The sequence below is a fragment of the Pholcus phalangioides genome, unplaced genomic scaffold (genome assembly GCF_987345545.1).
Source record: "Pholcus phalangioides strain wild (caught in Gottingen) unplaced genomic scaffold, Ppha-v1.0 ptg000007l_1, whole genome shotgun sequence".
In the NCBI taxonomy this organism is placed as follows: Eukaryota; Metazoa; Arthropoda; class Arachnida; order Araneae; family Pholcidae; genus Pholcus; species Pholcus phalangioides.
The window spans coordinates 16641014-16660028 of record NW_028301600.1 but is presented as its reverse complement, the minus strand read 5'-3'; the positions used below and the strand labels follow the sequence as shown (position 1 = coordinate 16660028).

Sequence of the window (19015 nt, the reverse complement as noted above, 5' to 3'; positions counted from 1 at the left end):
TTTTGTGGTCGAAGTAGCTTTTTTTTCATTCTTTCAACTCGGATTTGGGCCCCACCTTGAGTGCCGCCTCATGCGACCGAATGGGTCGCACGGCCCGAGAGCCACTCCTTGCCTCGGATAGCTTAAAAGATTTGTAACTGTGCCGCACGCTACTCATGGGATATGTAAATATGCTGTGAGTCACTTAAGTGAACTGAAGATGTGCTGCGGCCACTTAAGTGATGTGGAACTGCACCACGGGGGTCACTTAAGTAATCTGTTTGTGCACCGCTTAGTTCATTTTTACAAAATCAGGTTTGAGGTATCGGGCCACTTCTGATGCTTACGAGAGCAACATTTCGCCTACGGGCTCACTTTTATAATGATAACTAGCTGTTAACCGCGGCTTTTTCGCTCGTGTGGATTTGGTAATATGAAAATTACTCGGCGATAATTCCCCATATAATATTTGAATCGTTGATAACCTCCTTGGGGCGACGAATTATAAGAAATCACGTCGTAGTGGGTATCTATTTTATAGAATATAATACTGACTAAAATTTCATATTTATGGATTCAGTGATTTCGGTTTAGTGGTGATTGCTCCATATAACCTTTGAGCCCCCCCAAAAGGGGGTTCAATTTTGGAAAATCCTTTCTCAGTGAGTCTCTACATTACACACAATACAAAAATACTGACCAAATTTCATATTTATAGCTTCAACGGTTTCGGCTCGGCGTGATTTCTCCATATTTCACCCTCTCCCCTTAATGAACTCCCTTATTACCCCCCCCCCCTTTCAGTTAGTCTTTACGTCATGAAATAAAACTACTGAAATAAAGTTTGATAAATTTCATGAATATTAGCTGCAGCGGCTTCGGCTCGGCGTGATTTCTCTGTTGCCTTTGAACACCCTTAAGCCCCGTTTGCATGTGCAAGATTGGGAGTTACTTTGGTGATTATTACCTGCACGGCAACTTTTTTCCCCTCATAAAAAGAGAAAAAGGGAATGTTTACCGCGAAAACTACTGCTACCTCCTTCCTCAGCCATCTTGAGCCAAGCACTTCCGTTCAACCCACGTGACCAGTGACGACTTCCGGAAAGAATTAGGGGGATACCGGCATAAACCAAACGCCATGTAAATGGGTTGTAGCGAAAATTCCTGTTACCGGCAATTTCCCGAAATACTTTATTTCCCATGTAAACGGAGCTTTAGGGGTCGAATTTCGGAAAAACCCGCTCTTAATTAGTTTTTACCTCATGAAACTAAATTTCTGACCAACTTTTATGAAATCACGCCGAGCCCGGCGGGATTTCTCTATATGTCGTCGTTCCCCCGTGACAGCCCTTAAGGGCCGAATTTAGAAAAACCCGTTCTTCGTTAGTATATGAATATAAAATGTCGATGTCATGAAATAAAACTGCTGATCAAATTCCATGAATGTTACATTTCAACCCTCCCTTATGACCCACTTAGGGGGGTCGAATTTCGAAAACCCACCCCTTCTTAGTTGGTCTTTAAGTCACGAAATAAAACTCTTGACCGAATTTCATGAATTTCAGCGGTTTCGGCTAGGCGTGATTTCAATGTTACATTTGAACCCCTCTTATGACCCTCTTAAAGAAGACTTCTTAGAAGACCCCTACTTAGTCTTTATGCTATGAAACAAAACTTCTGACTAAATTTGATCTTTATAATTTCAGCGGTTCCGGCTCGTCGTGATTTCTCTATGTTACATTTGAACGCCCTTATCACTCCCCCTTAGGGGTCGAATTTCGAAAAACCCCTTCGTACTTGGTCATACCCCTCGTTACCCCATGAAACAAAACTTCTAATAAATTTCATGAATATATCTTCAGTGGTTTCGGCTATGCGTGATTTCTATGTTACATTTGAACCCCTCTTATGACCCCCTCAGGTGTCGAATATCTAAAAACACCTTCTTCGTTAGTCTTTACGTCATGAAATAAAATTTCTGACCAAATTGCATGACTGTAGATTCAGCTGTTTCGTCTCAGAGTGATTTCTCTGCATGTTACCTTCGAACCCCCTTTTGATCCCCTTAGGGGTTGAATTTCGAGAAACCCCTTCTTAGTGAGTCTTTACGTCATAAAACAAAACTTTTGACCAAATTTGATATTTATAGCTTCAGTGGTTTCGGCTCGGCGATGATGAGTCAGGATATGTTATTTTATATATATAAATTATGACTAATTCTCATAATTTTAATTATAGTTATATAAATATGTTCATCTCAAATATTCGTCATTTTTTTTGAAAATTACATTTTGGCAGGCGGTACTCATCACTTTTCACGATTGGCAATTTCTGAACGATTTTAGTGACAGTTGCCAACTCTACTTGCCTTTGAGTTTTTTTTTTTTTTTTTTTGGCGGAAACTGGCAACTTTTCGTGCCTTTGAGAATTTTTCGGCTGTAAATCGCAACTTTACTTGCCTTTGACAATTTCTTCGGCTGCAATTTCAACTTTATTTGTTTTAATAACATTTTTAGTGATATCCCGTATTTTCAATTAAAGAAATTATGGTCAACCAGGCGTTTATCTTGTTGTGTGTATTGATACTTTTCTATCGAAACAACTTTCGCGAGCCGGATGGAACCCTTGGGTGGGCTACATTTGGCCCGCGGGGCGGAGGTTGTGCAACCTCACGGTCTAAAATCTTGAACGGTTGAAAAATATGAGACATAAAGCCTTTCTTCGCGGAAATAGTCCGATATTTTAGTGAGTACATGTGAACATGATTAGTTTTATGAAGACAAAACACAGAACGTGATTGTCATACGGTTGGTAAAAACTTTCTCCTCTTCATATATCATTCGGTTCTTTAAGAAATAAAAAAAAGAAAGTAACAATCACACACACACACACACACACACACTGGTGTGAGTTGCTGCTGGAAGCCACGTTCCGTAAACCGCATTTACCTTTGATAACAGGCAAACTCTTCTTGCCTGCAGGGACAACCATGATCTAACATTGGAAAAGATTCTTTTCTCTACAATCACGTGAGAAAACTAGACCAGGAAATGGATTACGTGCAAAAATACAGCGAAAATCCGTTATAACGACAGTTCACAATCAGAGGGAAAATTGCCGTTATAACGGACTTCTCGTTATAAACAAATATTAGTTTTCTGCACTGTAGATACATATAAAGGGTAAAAAACAAACTAGATAGCTTTTTTTTTTTTAATTTTTATTTTGCCTGAAATATATGCATCTACATTTAGCTACTTATGCATATGCAGTACAAAGTCGGATTATAATGTATAACAAAATTTTGCACTTTATGGAATGAAGCAGTTTCTGCAAGTGGAGTATTCGTTACACTATAAAAATGTCCAATAACATTTAAGGCAGAGAAAATGATTAAGACTGTTTGCTTTGTGCCCAGTGTACGTATCTACATAATTAACAACACATATATACACTCAATTAAACACTATATAATTTTTCTTTTTTGTAAATTTTTATATCTAATTACAATGCATTTGCCATAATCGTTTCGTAATCAATATTTTTAGCAAAGTAAAAAACTAAATGACTTATGTTTCTTCATAGTTAAATTGATCTTTAGTGTAAAATAAGTTCAGTATCTTTGAGGCAATACAAATACACACATAAACACCACAACAGGCAAATTGCCAACGAGATGGATGAAAAAAAGATGCCCATAATAAAATATGAATGTCAAATATAACTAAACTACAGTAACCCCTAAAATAAGAGCATATATCACGGGAAAAACTAATATAATTATTATATAATAAACTGCCTATAAAAAGATTATGGTTGTCTTATCTAAGTGTGGGTAGCTTCCGATCTATCTCAATATGTTTATCGTACTTCTTTTTAAACGTGTTTGTGTTAGAACTCATGACCCCCGTAGGTAAGTTATTCCATTTATTGGCAACCCTGTTAAAAAATTAGAAAAATTCTTTGCTACACCATAACGTGGAATTGTCCGTGGAATTGGTTACTAAACGACACTGGTGTCCCTTTGTCGAAGCAGTTGATTGACGGTGTATCAATAAATCATGGACCATCCTATCCATCCCGTTGAAAGTTTTAAACACTTCGATCATATCCCCCGACCACTGCGTTCTTCCAATATAAACATATTCAAGAAATCAAGTGTCTCTTCATAGCTCAAGCCTTGTGTGCCATTGAGAGCAGGCGTAGCACTTCTCTGCTCCCCCCCCCCCCAACCAAGTCTATGTCCCTCTGTGGGTATGGTCTCCAAAAAGTTACAGCATACTCCAGTCCAGGAAGAACTAAGCTTCGAAAAAGCGGAAAAATGACTTTAGGAGAACGCGAAGAGTCCTTTTTAAGAATGAAACCGAGCATTCTATTCAATTTTTTGACCACCGCTGAACATTCTTCAGAAAACCTAAGCCGATCGTCAATAAGAATTCCCAAATCGATGACCGGGATAGTAATACCATTCAACTCGCAAATGAAACGTAGGTTGTTAAAATCAAAATGAGCGATTATGAACTTATCAACAGTAAAAGTCATGCTCCATTCATCAGCCCATGCTGCAATCATGTTCAAGTTCGTCTGGAGCATCTCAATATCGCTTGGACTCCCGATTAACCCCCTTAGCTTCACATCATCTGCGAATTTGCTAGTAATCCCATCCATACCCTGATCGAGTTTATCGATAAAAAGTGAAAAAGTATGGGCCCAAGAACACTTTCTTGAGGGACTCCACTCTTCACACCTGTTCAATCAGGGAAAAAAACCCGTTCACCATAACCTTTTGTGACCTATCTCTCAACCACGATTTTATCCAATTCAACAAGTTTCCTCCAATCCCAGTCTCATGAAAACGCTTCAAGATATACTGTATTTCATTTCTTCCATGTCGTACCTAATGTAGACCGAGTGGACGGAGAGCTTCTCCTGCATTGCCATGTTGGAGAAGCAGTGTTTTATACAGTGCTTTAGGTTTTAGCACTTGGCATAGGTGCCGGAACCTGGGGGCTGAGGCTATTTAAGCCCCCCCCCCCGCAAAACTAATGATTGTACAATATAATGCACCCTCCCCCCCCCCATCTCCTAGGGACTTTCGATCCCCCCCCACCCCCCAATGTTCTCTTCATGTCGGCGACTCTAGCACTTGGTACTTGGAAATTGGGAACAATTTTCAAGAACTCTTTGGTGCTGCATGAGTAACAAGCTAAAGATGCCTGTGTAGACTACATCTTCTTTAAAATCCTTTGCATGTATACACACAGCTAATTTCGTACCATTTTTTCAATTCAATGTCTTTTTAGAATCCCAGATCTATTTTTTGACACGTGTTTATTTTCAACTCTGCGTTTTCGGATAACTCTTTTATCTTTTGCATGATGACTCTAACCATCTGAAAATTCAACTGAATATCTATTCGATGGTGTGTTTTTATTATGATAGTTTGTAATTATAAGTAATTCATGAAAGAGTTCGCGATCATTGAATTCACCAAAAACCAAAACACATTAAAAAAAGTTTATATTCTTAATATTTGAAAAAAATTTATTCTCGCACGATTTTTACTTGTCTGTTAGTTATCAATTATTATGCCTATATTTTGATTTGTTTAATCGATTTTCAGAGATGATAACGATGATGAAGGCCTAATACTTGATGGAGGGGTTGGCCTTCGCTTGAGGGCTATGGAATACTGGAAGTGTGCTGAAACTGGTCTTATATCCTATGAAACAGAAGACGGCGGCACCGAGAGGAATCCAAATGGCATTATGTTAGTCGTTGTGGAATCGCTTCCGGGACAAAGTATGAATTAAGGCACTGTAAACATTTTTGCTGCATTTATTTATGTTGCTAATTCACCAAACACCAAATCTGGCCGCATCGCTATATTGCAATTGACTGCCATTAATGAGTTGGAAATGAAGGCGCCATCTATCGGTATGCTACATTATATATCGTATCTATATTCTTCCCCGGGTTTGAACCTGGGACCGCGAGGGTAACCTTCACGGTGGTGTAGATAAGCATCTTACAACCACGAAACTCGGGCGCTTCATTTATGCTGCTGGGAGAGAGTTTCGAAGAACCCGGGGATATAACAGAGCCACCTGTTGACGAACGTAGTAATCTCCACGAACAACGACAATTCAGAAGAAGAATAAGTGGTTAAGAATAAGAGGTAGATGGTATATGTTGGGGGGGGGGGGAGAGATAGTAATAGTGGTGTTAATATCGGAGATTCTATGATTAGCGAACAGGGACTTCGGGGTTTCGAACGCTGCTGTCTTCCGGGGGGAAGATAAGTGACGCTCAAAACGTTTCAAGTAGGCGGAAGGTCCTTGAGAGGAAAATCTTGTCGGTGGGAACGAACCAGGTAGGAGCGAATATTAGTAAGTCTCTGTCAAAGTACCGGGACTAACTATTATCCGCTCGGGGGGGGGGGGGGGGGTTCAGATGTGGCAGTGATTTCAGTACTGCAAAGGAGTCGCAAGACATTGAACAATGAATATAATGAATGAAGACAAGAGACGATGAATAGGATCCAGCATTTTAACTCAGGCCTGAAAGACATTTGCTCCTCTCTTGTGGTCACGGTCCCGTTTTTGGAGCTTTCTGGTTTCACTGATAATTGGATTCGTTGGGATTCACGTGAATAGGAAGGCGATCTGAGAGGTTTACGATAGGCCTAGGTCAGGTTTATACTCCTAGACCAGGTAAATGGGAATGTGTGCTAGTTAATGATAATAATAAGAGTATTGACGGGGAATTACCCACCTATGAGTTGGATGGCTTCTCGATTGACACTAAATCACAAAGCAAATGAAAATGTGTGCTAATAAACTCCAGGAGCTTGAGTAATAAGAAAGATTTAAAAAATATATATATGATGGCTGTGGAGTTCCTAGACCTTGTAGCCGTTATATAATCTTGCGCAAACGATGCGTTTTCTGTTCCCCCCTTCTGAAATAGATCTGGCAGGAAAGAAGGTGGAGTCTTTATTTATATAAGTGAAATCATGTTTGCAGGCTCGACAGTGAAACATGCAGACTAGTGATATTGAAACTACATGGGTTGAGCTTGAAAACAAAAAGCGTCATAAGCTTATGGTAGGAGTTTGTTAATCCACCGAATAAAGTTCCGAACTACATCTCTAAGCTTCATGAAGAAATTTCCTACATGTGTAAACATAAGAGGGTTGACATACTAGAGGATTTCAATCATCTGGATATCGATTGGGAGAACCTATAGGCTAGAAATCAATATGAGAAAGGCTTTCTTTAGTTGGTGCTCCATAATTTTTTGGTATCAGAAGCCACTTGGCAGGGCCGGAATAGGACTTTTGTTTTTTTGTTACTCGGGCAAACATGATTCTGCCGCCCCACCACTTAAATTCGGTAATTTTAATACGTTGTTTTGCATGTGAATGAATATAATTACGGCATGGGCTGATGAACGGAGTATGACCTTTAGTGTTGATAAGAGCATGGTCATGCATTTTGGTTCAAACAATCCACGTTTCACTTACAAGTTAAATGGTATTACTATCCCGGATGCAACTAGGGTCAGCGATTAGGGAATTCTCATTAACGAGCGGCTTAGTTTTTCCGAACATTGTTCAGCGGCGGTCAAAAAAGCAAATAGAATGCTCGATTTCATTCTTAAAAAGGTCTCTTCAGGTTCTAAAGTCATTCTGCTTCTTTTCCAATTCTTAGTCCGTCCTGGACTGGTGTATGCGACAAGGGCGTAGCAAAGGGGGGACTTCGGGGGGACTCCCCCCCCCCCCCGAAATGTGAGAAAATGACCGAAAAAAGGGTAAAAGATGGCCAAATCTATTGTTCTATCACTTTGGTTTCCCCCCCCCCCGTCTCCCGAACGAAATTTCTGGCTACGCCCCTGGTATGCCGTAAAGTTTTGGAGACCATACCTAAAGAGGAACGAAGACTTGGTTGAGGTGGTGCAGAGAAGAGCTACACACACACACGTGCTCTTGTTGGCACACAAGGCTTGAGCTATGAAGTGACACTTGATTTCTTGAATATGTTTATATTGGAGCAACGCAGGTATCGGGGGATATAATCGAAGTGTTTAAAACTTCCAACGAGATGGATAGGATGGTCTATGAACTATTAATACACCGTCTATCAACTGCTTTGACAAGCAGACCAGTGTCGTTTAGTAAGGGACAATTCCAGGTTATGGTGCCACAAGGATTTTTTCTAATTTTTTAACAGGGTTATTAGTAAACAGAATAGCTTACCTCCGAGGGTCATGAGTTCTAACACAATTGACACGTTTAATAAGAAGTACGATAAATATATTGAGATAGATCGAGAAGGCTATCCACACTTAGATAAGACAACCATAATCTTTTTTATGGGCAGTTTATTAATTATTAGTTTTTTCCCGTGATATATGCTCTCTTATTTTGGGTTACTGTAGTTTAGTTATATATTTGGCATTCAAATTTTTTTATGGGCATCTTTATCCATCCATCTCGTTGGCAATTTGACTGTTGTAGCGTTTATGTGTGTATTTGTATTTGCCCCTAAAATATCGAACTTATTTTATACTAAACATCAATTTAACTATACAGAAACATGTCATTTAAGGAAACAATTATTTTCTGGATATTATGCTGAGATGAACTTGGAAAGAAAAGTCATCCTGTCTCCGCCGGGACTCGAACCCAGGCCCTGTTGCATACCGAGCAAGCATGCTACCCGGTAGCTTGCTTGCTAAATAATTGTTTCCTTGATATCTTGGGTGGAGAAGAAAAAAATAGAGATACATGGCCCTTTTTAAGTCATTTAATTTTTTACTTTGTTAAAAATATTGATTACGAAACGATTATGACAAATGCACTGTATAATTAGATTTTTTTTTTATTTGACTGAAGTTATTTTTTCAAGTAAAGACATCGTAAATTTTTTGTTTGACTGAAGAATTTGATTTCATCACAGGTAAAGTTCTTACCACAAATATGAGTCCTGTTATCCTCTCGATTGATTAGTCATTTAAAACTTTAAGAGAATCAGTACACCCTAGAACTTTCTCAAAGATTTTTTTTAATACCTTTTGACATAAAGTAACATTCAACGGCTTCCGAAAACATTTTTAATTCCCACATTACATAGTTCTTATTGACAAAGATTGGCAGCAAGTGTCTCACAAAACTATGAATTGAAGGATATTGTCACTAGATTGTATTCCAGGTAGAGATTTTGGGGGTTTTGACATTCAGATGATATTAACGAAACCAGACATGTCCCGGGCATCGTTTTTATTCAATTTTTTTCATATAATGGTTATTTTTTCGACGTTAGTTTAACGATTTCCATTGATTTTACATTATGTGCACAGGAGATGTAAAAGTTTTCACGAGAAACTTTTTGACGTCCCAAGAAAAGAATAATTCATTTCACTTTTTTTTTTCATAATTTATTTCTATGAAAGAAATTGTTTCGGTTTACAAACTTGAATCCGTTCCTAAAGTCGAACCGAAGTAAACCGAGAGCTGACTGTATATATATATATTTATTTATTTATTTATTATTATATTATATATTTACGAAGTATTAACACATTATTATTCAGGGCCGCAACTAAATACTCCGTCACCCAGAGCATGCCGGAATTTCATCGCCCCTCGCATGTAAAAGAAGCAGTTAAAGGGTGAATTCGGCGCTCCTTCTGGTTCAGCACCAGGGGCACCAGACCCACCTGATGTCCCTAGTGGCAGCCCTATGTTACAATTTATTATACTACTTCATTAAAAAATTTCTATAACTTCTTTTTATCAAGAAATCATAAGTGCAGATAATGTCCCTTTAAGGGGTGTTTTCTTCAAAGTAACTATTTTATGCAACTATGAACTTTAACCACGATTCATGCAAAGATATAAATGCAAATTGTTGTATTTCTTCGAATGTTGAGAACCGTCACCTGGCCATTATATTCCCCCTCGACCTCACTTCATGTGAGAATCTTCGCCCCACCCCGCAGATAAAAAGTACTCGATAAATGGTGACGTTTTTCAAGTTCCGAAAAAGTGCTGCTGTGGTCTGCATTTATACGGCCTTTGTATGAACCCTGGGAAAAAAAAATATTCGCATGCTTTCTTCAAAGGACATACCGCATAGACAGGTATTATATATGTGTACTCATTCCTCTCGATAAAAACATTCCAGAACATTTTGGACGTTGTAGTACATCATGTATTTACTATTGATGCAAATTTTGCTCTCTTTTTTTTTTTTGTAGAGAACTGTAACGTCGAAACTTTTTTAAAAGAGCACGAACGCCCTGGTGTCGAACACATAGCGTTAAGCACGCAATCGATGATTCAAACTGTGTCGAAGATGGTACGCCGTGGAGTAAATTTCAGACAACCCCCAGCAGCTTATTATAATCACGTAAGTAGAACTCTATTCACCCCAATAGAATTTGAATATTTTGGGTTTTATACAACAGATTCTTGGGCAGCCAAATTAAATTCTACATTAGGGTTTTTATAATGAAGAATTCACGCTGCAATCTCAATCGTAGCAACTTCTCATCATTATTAAGCACTTGGTCCGAAGTTAGGAACGATTTTCGTAAGGCAAAAGTAAAATTTATTTTTCGTTCTCAGCTAAGTACTAAAAAAGCTTAAGAACTGGGTTATCGTGCACAACAACGAAGAATCGGTACATTCCATGTTGATAAAACAAGATGATTATAAAATCATTCCTGCGAAATATTACAATGTAAACTGAAATTAAACATGCAGTAATGGAATAGTGTATTGTTATTAGAGCCCAGAAGTTCAGGCAAAATGCCATAAATACCTTTTTTGCCTATGTTAAAACTTCTTTGTAAAAATGAATTTTCTGAATTTTTCCTGCCGTAAATGCCTATTTCGACGTTGCTTCATGCATATTCGTAAATTTTAGGGCCATACTCTGTAGAATTTAGATATTTTTAGTATTGAGAACTTAGAATTTGTTTTTTTATTTTCAAACCTTAGTATTAATTCTTATCAAGAAACGTCCCACCCTCCTGGCCCCATTTAACGCAAATAGGCGTAAGGGGTCATTCAATTATTACGTCAGCATCGGGGGGGGGGAATTTTGGATTTGCTGACTTTTGATGACAAAGGGGTAAGGGGGTTTGAAGGTTGCTTACGTCATCAACCACACTTTTTTGAAGATATGAAATATTCTAAGCTTCTGACGAAATTTTGCTGACAGGGGAGGGGATCAAAAATGGCTAAAAATCTGCTGACGTAATACTTGAATGACCCCTAAGTGCCTGAGCGATAGGAAAATTGTTGTAAGAGTTCAAGACGAAAGCAACCAACGTAAAAAGAAAAGCTAAGAATCTGTGATATCTCATTATTTTTTTTGGTGCGTACAAATTCATTAATTTTGTCGTTCGGTTTGTGAATGACTCATGAATCCCCTCTTGGTGTTTAAAATATTTAATACCTCGCTCTATATGTATTTGTCGGTGTATTGGTGATGAAACACTTGTTTTCGAGGATGATGAATTCCATCACCCTCGAATAAGTCGCCCTCTGGTGGCATTGTCATCATTGCTTTGGCCTAAGCTAGGTCCAATCGTCCAAGGTTTCTAGAGTATATATCGCAATCGTCCATGTACGGCCCCGTTCAGTGCACACGAGCTCCAAGGAAAGACTGAGATATCCGTTGCGGCGTTCACCCGGAAAGTGAAAAAAGACGTGGGTCCCTGAAAAAAGGGGCAGTTGAATTTTTTCTCTCTTTCCAAAATATATCTTCGCATCAGCCAGCTGTTAAAAATCTTCGTATAGATAGCGGAGAGTGACATCATCCTCGTTTTATTTGACAAATTACTCCAAGGACAAACTTCTAATTTTGACTATAAGACCGTGGGGAAAATATAGAAAGTTAGATTTTGCAATTTTATCACAAATTAATCTGTATACATAATAGTACCACAATACGAATATGTACTTCATTTAAAACATTTTTTGCAATTAGAAGTTTTTGTCTTGGGGCGAAAAAGGGTCTGGGTAAGAGTTTTCTGGACACGCGCAGTATATCTAAAAGCGTAAGTATATACTAAGCAAAGTTATTTTCTTTCTTAGATTGACAAGATGAAACAGATAGAGGACATCGGAGAAGACATAAACTCCCTGAAAAAACTTGGTATACTGCTGGACAGTGAAGTCCCGGATGAAAGTGATTCACCGAAGGCGAAGTGAGTTTCAAAATTGTAAAAAAAATACGATGAAATTACGTTATGTATCCATTTTGCTTTATGTTCTTTACTGTTGGTAATTCTCAAGAAAAAGTATAAGGTAAAATTTGAAAATATCTTGGAAAAGAAAACTTTCTCAATCTACTTTCACACTTGATGGTCACCATTAATATATTACTGTTATAACATACGAATGGAATTCGAGTTTTGTCGTTTCTGATTGACACATTTCTAAACACCTAAAGCCAAGTCGCGTATAAACAATGTTTACATTCCTATGTGTAAATACAATAGAGGAATTTAGAGTCTCGTGATTGGTCGCAATGAGGGATGAATCAATATGCCACTTATAGCAAATAACTTGGCATGTGTTTTTTAGAATGGGCTCACGAGAACACCGAACGTTAGTGCCAACATTATTTTTCAGGCGACTACTAATTGGCACTAGTGTTTTTGTGGGTGACCAGCAGATGCCACTCCGACCCACTCAAAACCGGTTTGAAGGTGCGGCTAGCACAGCCCGGGTGATTATAATCGTTGATTTTGCGTAGCCACACCCCCAAACTGGTTTTTGTGCAGCTCGGAATCGCGTAGTGCGTTGTATGTGCATCCGGCTTAAGATATCTGAGGAGTTTATAGCAACCTGATTTTACCATCTGAAAAATTTCGATATTACATTAAAACCCCTCTTACGGACACCTCTCAGATGCGATCAACCCCTATTTTACGGCCAAGTAATAATTTCCCCTTGCAAAATAAAAGTATGCATTTCAAACCCCTGAATAACGATCACCCCTCTTTTACAGACGAATTTTTTTTGTCCCGCCTCTGACCGCAAAAGAGAAGTTTTACTGCATTAACCGACGGGTTCGAACTACAGTCACAACTTTTGGATAGGAGATCGACACGGATTAGTTAAATTGAGGTTTTTAATTGATCCGCGTCGATCTCTTATCCAAAAAATGTGACTGTAGTTTAAACCCTGTCGGTGAATATCACCATTAGTAAAATAAAGAACATCTAAAGATAGGCATGTGTTTTTTAATATTTTTTCTAATTAAAAGTATATGTTTCTATAGGAAACGGTTGACGAGTTATTTGCAGTGAAACGGACTTAAGTTTCCTGCCTTGTACTACATACATATTTCCGTTTCATCTTGTCTTGCAGGTACCTGATGCAAATTTTCGCTCATCCCCTGTTTAGCAAAAAGACATTTTTCATCGAGGTTATACAGCGCTGTGGAGCTCGTGGGCTCGGTGCTGGCAACATCATAGCGTTAGTGCGATGCATCCGCGAAGAAGAAGATCGAAAAAGGAAACAAAACACGTTTTTAGCATTACAAGAAAATTGCAGAGAAGAAGAAAAAGGCCAAGTAAGATCGTAAAATAACGCAACCAATCAAAAGACCAGTGACAATTATATATCGATTGGCCAAAACAAATTGTCTCTCACACGGACAGTTGCAATTACTGTAATTTTATCGCATTAATTATGTGGAAAAAAAAATCACTTTGTGTTTTTTACCGTCTGAAATTATTTTAATACCCGTATATTATATATTATTATTATTATTATTGTACCGTATTATGCATATTTATATTGAGAAGCAAAGCATTTTTCTTTTAATTAACTTAATTAGCAGAGAAATTCATCAACTTAGTAACACTCAATTTATTTCACAAATACGTATTTAAGTAAGTTATGTACTTGAAATAATGTTGATTCTTCTCAGAATACAGAGCTGGACTTGAGCAGCGCACCGGGCCGCAAAATACTATACAGCTTACTCTGGGCTGGGTTTATGGTGTGGCACTCGGCAAGGACTTTTCTAAGCGGGTCTCCTTAATTTATTTTTCAATAAATTTATAATGGTGAAAAAAGATATATATTCTCTCTATAATTCTCAATATTTTTTCCGAGTCTCTGGTCCTGATTCCCAGAGCCACCCTTAACAGACGCGGGGCCCGTTGCGAGAGTCCTCCGCGGGATGAGTAAGTAACGCCTATCCGTTATTTATTCATTCCGTGATGTTACATTGTGTTTTTATATTATATACATGTATTTAGAATATATTGCAGCCACCTTTTTTGCAAATGTTTAAAATAATATTTTCCTATCACTTTTAGTGTGCGAGGTCCCGATACGGCAACATTTGTAGCAAACCTTCAAACTCAGCTCAATTTGTGCGTGGGCAAGAGGGGCCCCCAAATTTCAACACTGTATAACCAAATTTTCACATGGTTGACCTGTTTCGGGGAGCCTCATTATTATTATTTCCCCCAGGACACCTTCAGTTCCCAGTTGCGCCCGAAAAGGCAGTTCTACTGATTCCTGGAATCCCTTAGGCCGGTATTACACTATAAAAGTTTGGTAAAAGATATTTTATAAATCTTGAAAGTAACCAATAAGCCTTATTGGTTACATTCTCTCGAATGTAACTGATACGCTAATTGGTTGTATTATCAAGTTATATAAAAGAACTTTTCTTGAAACTTTTACACAGTGTAATGCCAGTCTTACTATATAGATAAAATGGCTAAGCTTGGCACTATAAATATAAATAAGGCCAGACTAACAGTTCGATAAAAAAGTGTGTAATAATGTGTAATGTAACCAATAGGCTTATTGATCACTTTCTTTTTACGTTTTGTAAAAGACCTTTTATCAAATTTTCATGGTGTAATCCCGACCTAATTGTAGTAAATATCTATAGCATACATGCTCAACCTGTGGCCCTCGGAGACATCTCACATTTCTTGGTAACTTAACTGGCCAGCAGCACATTTACAGATCACTTAAGTGGCCCATGGCACATTTCCAGATCATTCAATGGGCCAGCGGTGCAGTTACGCATCACTCAAGTGACCTGCGGCACATTCCCAGATCACTTGAGAGTCCGCGGCACAATTCCTAAGCACTTAAGTGCCCGCGACACTTTTTCACACCAATGAAGTGGACCGCACTCTCCAAAAGGTCGAGCACACTTGATCTATAGCATAGTTTCCCAAACATTCGCCCCCTTCCTCCAAAATTTTTTCTCTCATCTCCCCCCCGACTCAAAGGAACCCATAGGATCCTATGTTACACTCGCTGCTTCTATCGCTCCTTTGGACAATTCTATTGCCCACTTTCGGAAACACTGATCTATAGCATAGTTTCCAAACTTTTTGTGTTCCATATCGCCTCCTTCTAAAAATTTCTCTTCTCATCACCCCCCAACTCGAGCCAACCCATTAGATCCCGTACAAAACCCAAAGCTTTTACAACACCCCCGGACCATTTCATCACGCCCAGGGCAGGGCCGTAACTCAGGGCCGTCTTAAGAGCATCATGGGCCCCCGGGCCAAGTGATTTTTCTGAGGCCCTACATGGCAAAATCTTAAAATATTCAACTTCTCATTTTTCTGAGACCCCTCTTCTCTGGGGGTGCCCGGGTGGGCCCATGCGTTAAGACAGCACTGCCGTAACTACGCTGGGGCCTCACAAAAAACGTACACTTATTTTGCATAATTTTTTCCTTTTTAAGGGGCCCGCAAGAAAATGTCTGCCCCGGGGCCCCGAGAAGGTACGCTACGGCCCTGGCCCAGAAGGCGATATTGCCCACTTTGAGAAGCACTGATCTACAGAAAGGTTGTAATTTTCTCTCTCCTCGCGTTGATTTCGGAAAAGATAATAATGAAAATAGTGAGTAATAGATGGCGCTCGACGTTCAATAACTTCATGATGAGTTTTTTTTTTATTTTAATTAAGTATTACATGAAGCCCTTAAAATATTTTTTGTTAATTTATTATACTGTGGGCTTTTTGAATAATACTCATAATCAAACAATCGTAAGCGTCTTTAGATTATTTGATCGAAACTCATTACTTGCATATATTTATTGCATTTGCAGTATTTTGTTCTTTTATGCAAATGATTTGATACGTGTAATTGATATGATTTATATGATGATAGATTTTTTTTGCCTAAAGCAATCATCAATTAACATTTTGCTTGAGTTAATTATGCAGAAATGTTTTAGGTTCTTTTGTTCGCTTTATATTTTGTTTGCTGAATAAAGGCTTTAGCTTGGTGTTGATTGAGATATGTTTTTTCCTCCTCTTATTTGAATTTTTTGTCGACATACAGGGTGCTCATAAAGGACTATACAACTTTTTTACACAACCAAGTTTTTTACACATGTTCTATCCTACGCTGGTATAAAGTTTTGCGTATCTTTGTGATACTCAATTTTCTGTAAATTTTCAAACAAATGCATTAATAACAGCTTGCGCGCATGATAAAATACCGTGACATAAAATAAAAATTGATTCAAAATGAAAGGAAACTGTTCAGTTCGTGAAACGAAGCAAAAGGTTGAGATTTCATTGATTCAATCTTAGATAAATTAGATTTTAAAATTTAAATTTCAGATATCAAAGATTGATTTTTGAATTTTAAAATTTAATTTTAAATTAGATTGCGCCAATGAAATCTCAACCTCTTTTGCTTCGTTTCATGAACTGAACAGTTTCTTTTATTTTGAATCAATTTTCAGTCAACTGTATTGATATTATGGTATTTTATCATGCGCCCAAGATGTTTTTCAATGCATTTTTTGAAAATTTACAAAAAGTCAAGTATCCAAGATATGTACCAGCATAGAATAGCCCATGCAATCATATATATACAGGGTGATCATAAAGGCCTCTACAACTTTGAAAGTAAGTCAGCCATACAAAAACAATAAATTTTTTGCATGGGAGCGTCCGGCATAAAATGTCACCGATACAGGAAGAAATAATTTATAAAGCATGCAGACAATAATTAGCAATTTAATTTATAATGAAGTGGGCTTTTTGGCCCTTGCATCGTAAGGGCCGACAGGTAAACAGGGCGCTCCGCCACAGAAATTATAGACTGAAAAGGGCTCCGCGAGTCAGGAAAGGTTGAGAATCGCTGGTATAAACAATTCCGTGTCTGCGTAAAGCAGTGTTTCCCAAAGTGGGCGATGGAATGGTCCAAGGGGGCGATAGAACCTACTGATTTAACATAGGATCCTATGGGTTTACTTCAGTTGGGGGGCGATGAGAGGAAAAAATTTCTGATGAAGGGGGTGATGGAACAAAAAGTTTGGGAGACTATGGTGTAAAGGGAAATTCCCTAGCCGTTTCCACGTGTCAGACGAAAATGTGGAGCGCATCCGACAGAGTTCCGCACGTAGTCCACAAAAATCCACTCGCAGTGGATACAAACATGCTCGCCAAAGTTTGGGACGAATTTGACTACCGTATAGACAGACATAGGCCGTGCATCCCAAGGTGGGCATATTGAGCACTTTTAATTTGGTTTTTAAAAAAACTTCATGGTTAGCCATGTAAAATATAAAATTAATCTTAAGTGTCTATATGTTTAATATTTTTCGTAATATACGCATTTCAAATCGGGTGATTGTTTTTGAAACACCCTGTATTTTTCTTCCTGTCACGATGTAAGTGATCTATGATCAAATAAATGAATACCTTTCCGTTCGTTTTAACAAATTCACTGCAATGGGTTTCGTAGGATCGACCCTTATCTTCCCTATGTAATTTATAACACAAAAGAAATTACGGTAAGGTCTAGTAATCAAACCTTTTTTTTAACACGTTAACTGGTATGGTTTTTGGCCCACCAGTGAAGAGAAAAAAATGTTCACGCGCGAGCACTATATATAACCATCAGTGTTTCTCAACAAGGACCAGTAAAATGTTTGGAGCAATTTGACGGGCCACTTGTGTCCCGTATTATGAGGCATTCATGTAATTTTCGTTTTTCCGATGTTTTTTGTATATTTGTCCCATTTCATCAACAATACTTATTTGAATTTGTAATATTTACTAAAGTCGTGAATACACACACACAGTGTTTTCATAATATAAATTATTTTTGTGATAATTATATGGCAAAAATTATAAATACTGATCTTACATATTTGTCAGGTTTAACGTTTTGTCCTCAATTTTTTTTTAGAATTTTAATCACGATTGATGACTGCGCCTACTTCTAACAATAAATGAATGAATGCCAGAACTTTGCCACTGGACTTATCCCGTTGCCGAGATCTCTTCCAGCCCAGTTTCGTGTTAGAGTCTGGAACACTTTATTTTGTGTCAAAAAAGGAAAAAAACGTACAAATTTTTTACAACATATTTTCCCCGGATAATTGGGTACTGTCGCGATTAACAAATTTTGTATTGATTACAGATGAGATGGGATTGGGAGTTGAAAAAAGTTTCGGGGTTTCGTTAAGACAAATATGAATGTACACGTATTAGGATGGAGGTATGTTTTAAAAGCAATTGAGGGCCCCCCCCCCCCCTCATGTCATCTCATATGTTATCTTACACTTGTCATATTATATACACAGGATACAAAAAAATAAACGAAATGAGAATCTTATTGTGAAATATAAAATATCCATCGGAGCGAGTCATCTCGCTTAACACCTTGTTGGTGAGCAAATGGGTTTGATGCACACTTCTAACAATGTTTTTAATGATAATTGGCGATGCCTCGTATCTTAAGAAGCATTATTTAATATTCCAATTTACCGAATTTTATTTTTCTCAATGAAATATGGTCATCAAATCATTTGAATATTTTTTCGTGAAATACATTCTGCTTTTGCTACTGGGATTTATAGCAGCCCTTTATTTTCCCACCTTTCAGCAATTTCAGCAGTAATTATCAAATTTCCTTTATAATTGCATTATAATTATTGCATTTGTAGCAACAAATTTTTCAATTTTTGCCAAAATTTAATGATACCCCGTACTTAGGATCTCAGTTTTCTG

General features: G+C 38.0%; 1 protein-coding gene across 3 annotated transcripts in view; it reads left to right on the top strand.

The window, feature by feature from the left end:
• Positions 1-16283, top strand: part of LOC149084993 (4-hydroxyphenylpyruvate dioxygenase-like protein) — a 32632-nt gene extending 16349 nt beyond the window's left edge. For 2 of the 3 annotated variants that reach the window (XM_089232741.1, XM_089232742.1), the window contains 4 exons: positions 5603-5781; positions 10240-10391; positions 12086-12198; positions 13367-16266. In XM_089232741.1, the coding sequence (XP_089088867.1) occupies positions 5603-5781; positions 10240-10391; positions 12086-12198; positions 13367-13583 (661 nt within the window). In that variant the 3' untranslated portion in view covers positions 13584-16266. Of the gene's footprint in view, positions 1-5602; positions 5782-10239; positions 10392-12085; positions 12199-13366 lie in introns of all 3 variants that reach the window. The other variant, XM_089232740.1, reaches the window with a different exon arrangement.
• Positions 16284-19015: the final 2732 nt, after the last annotated feature.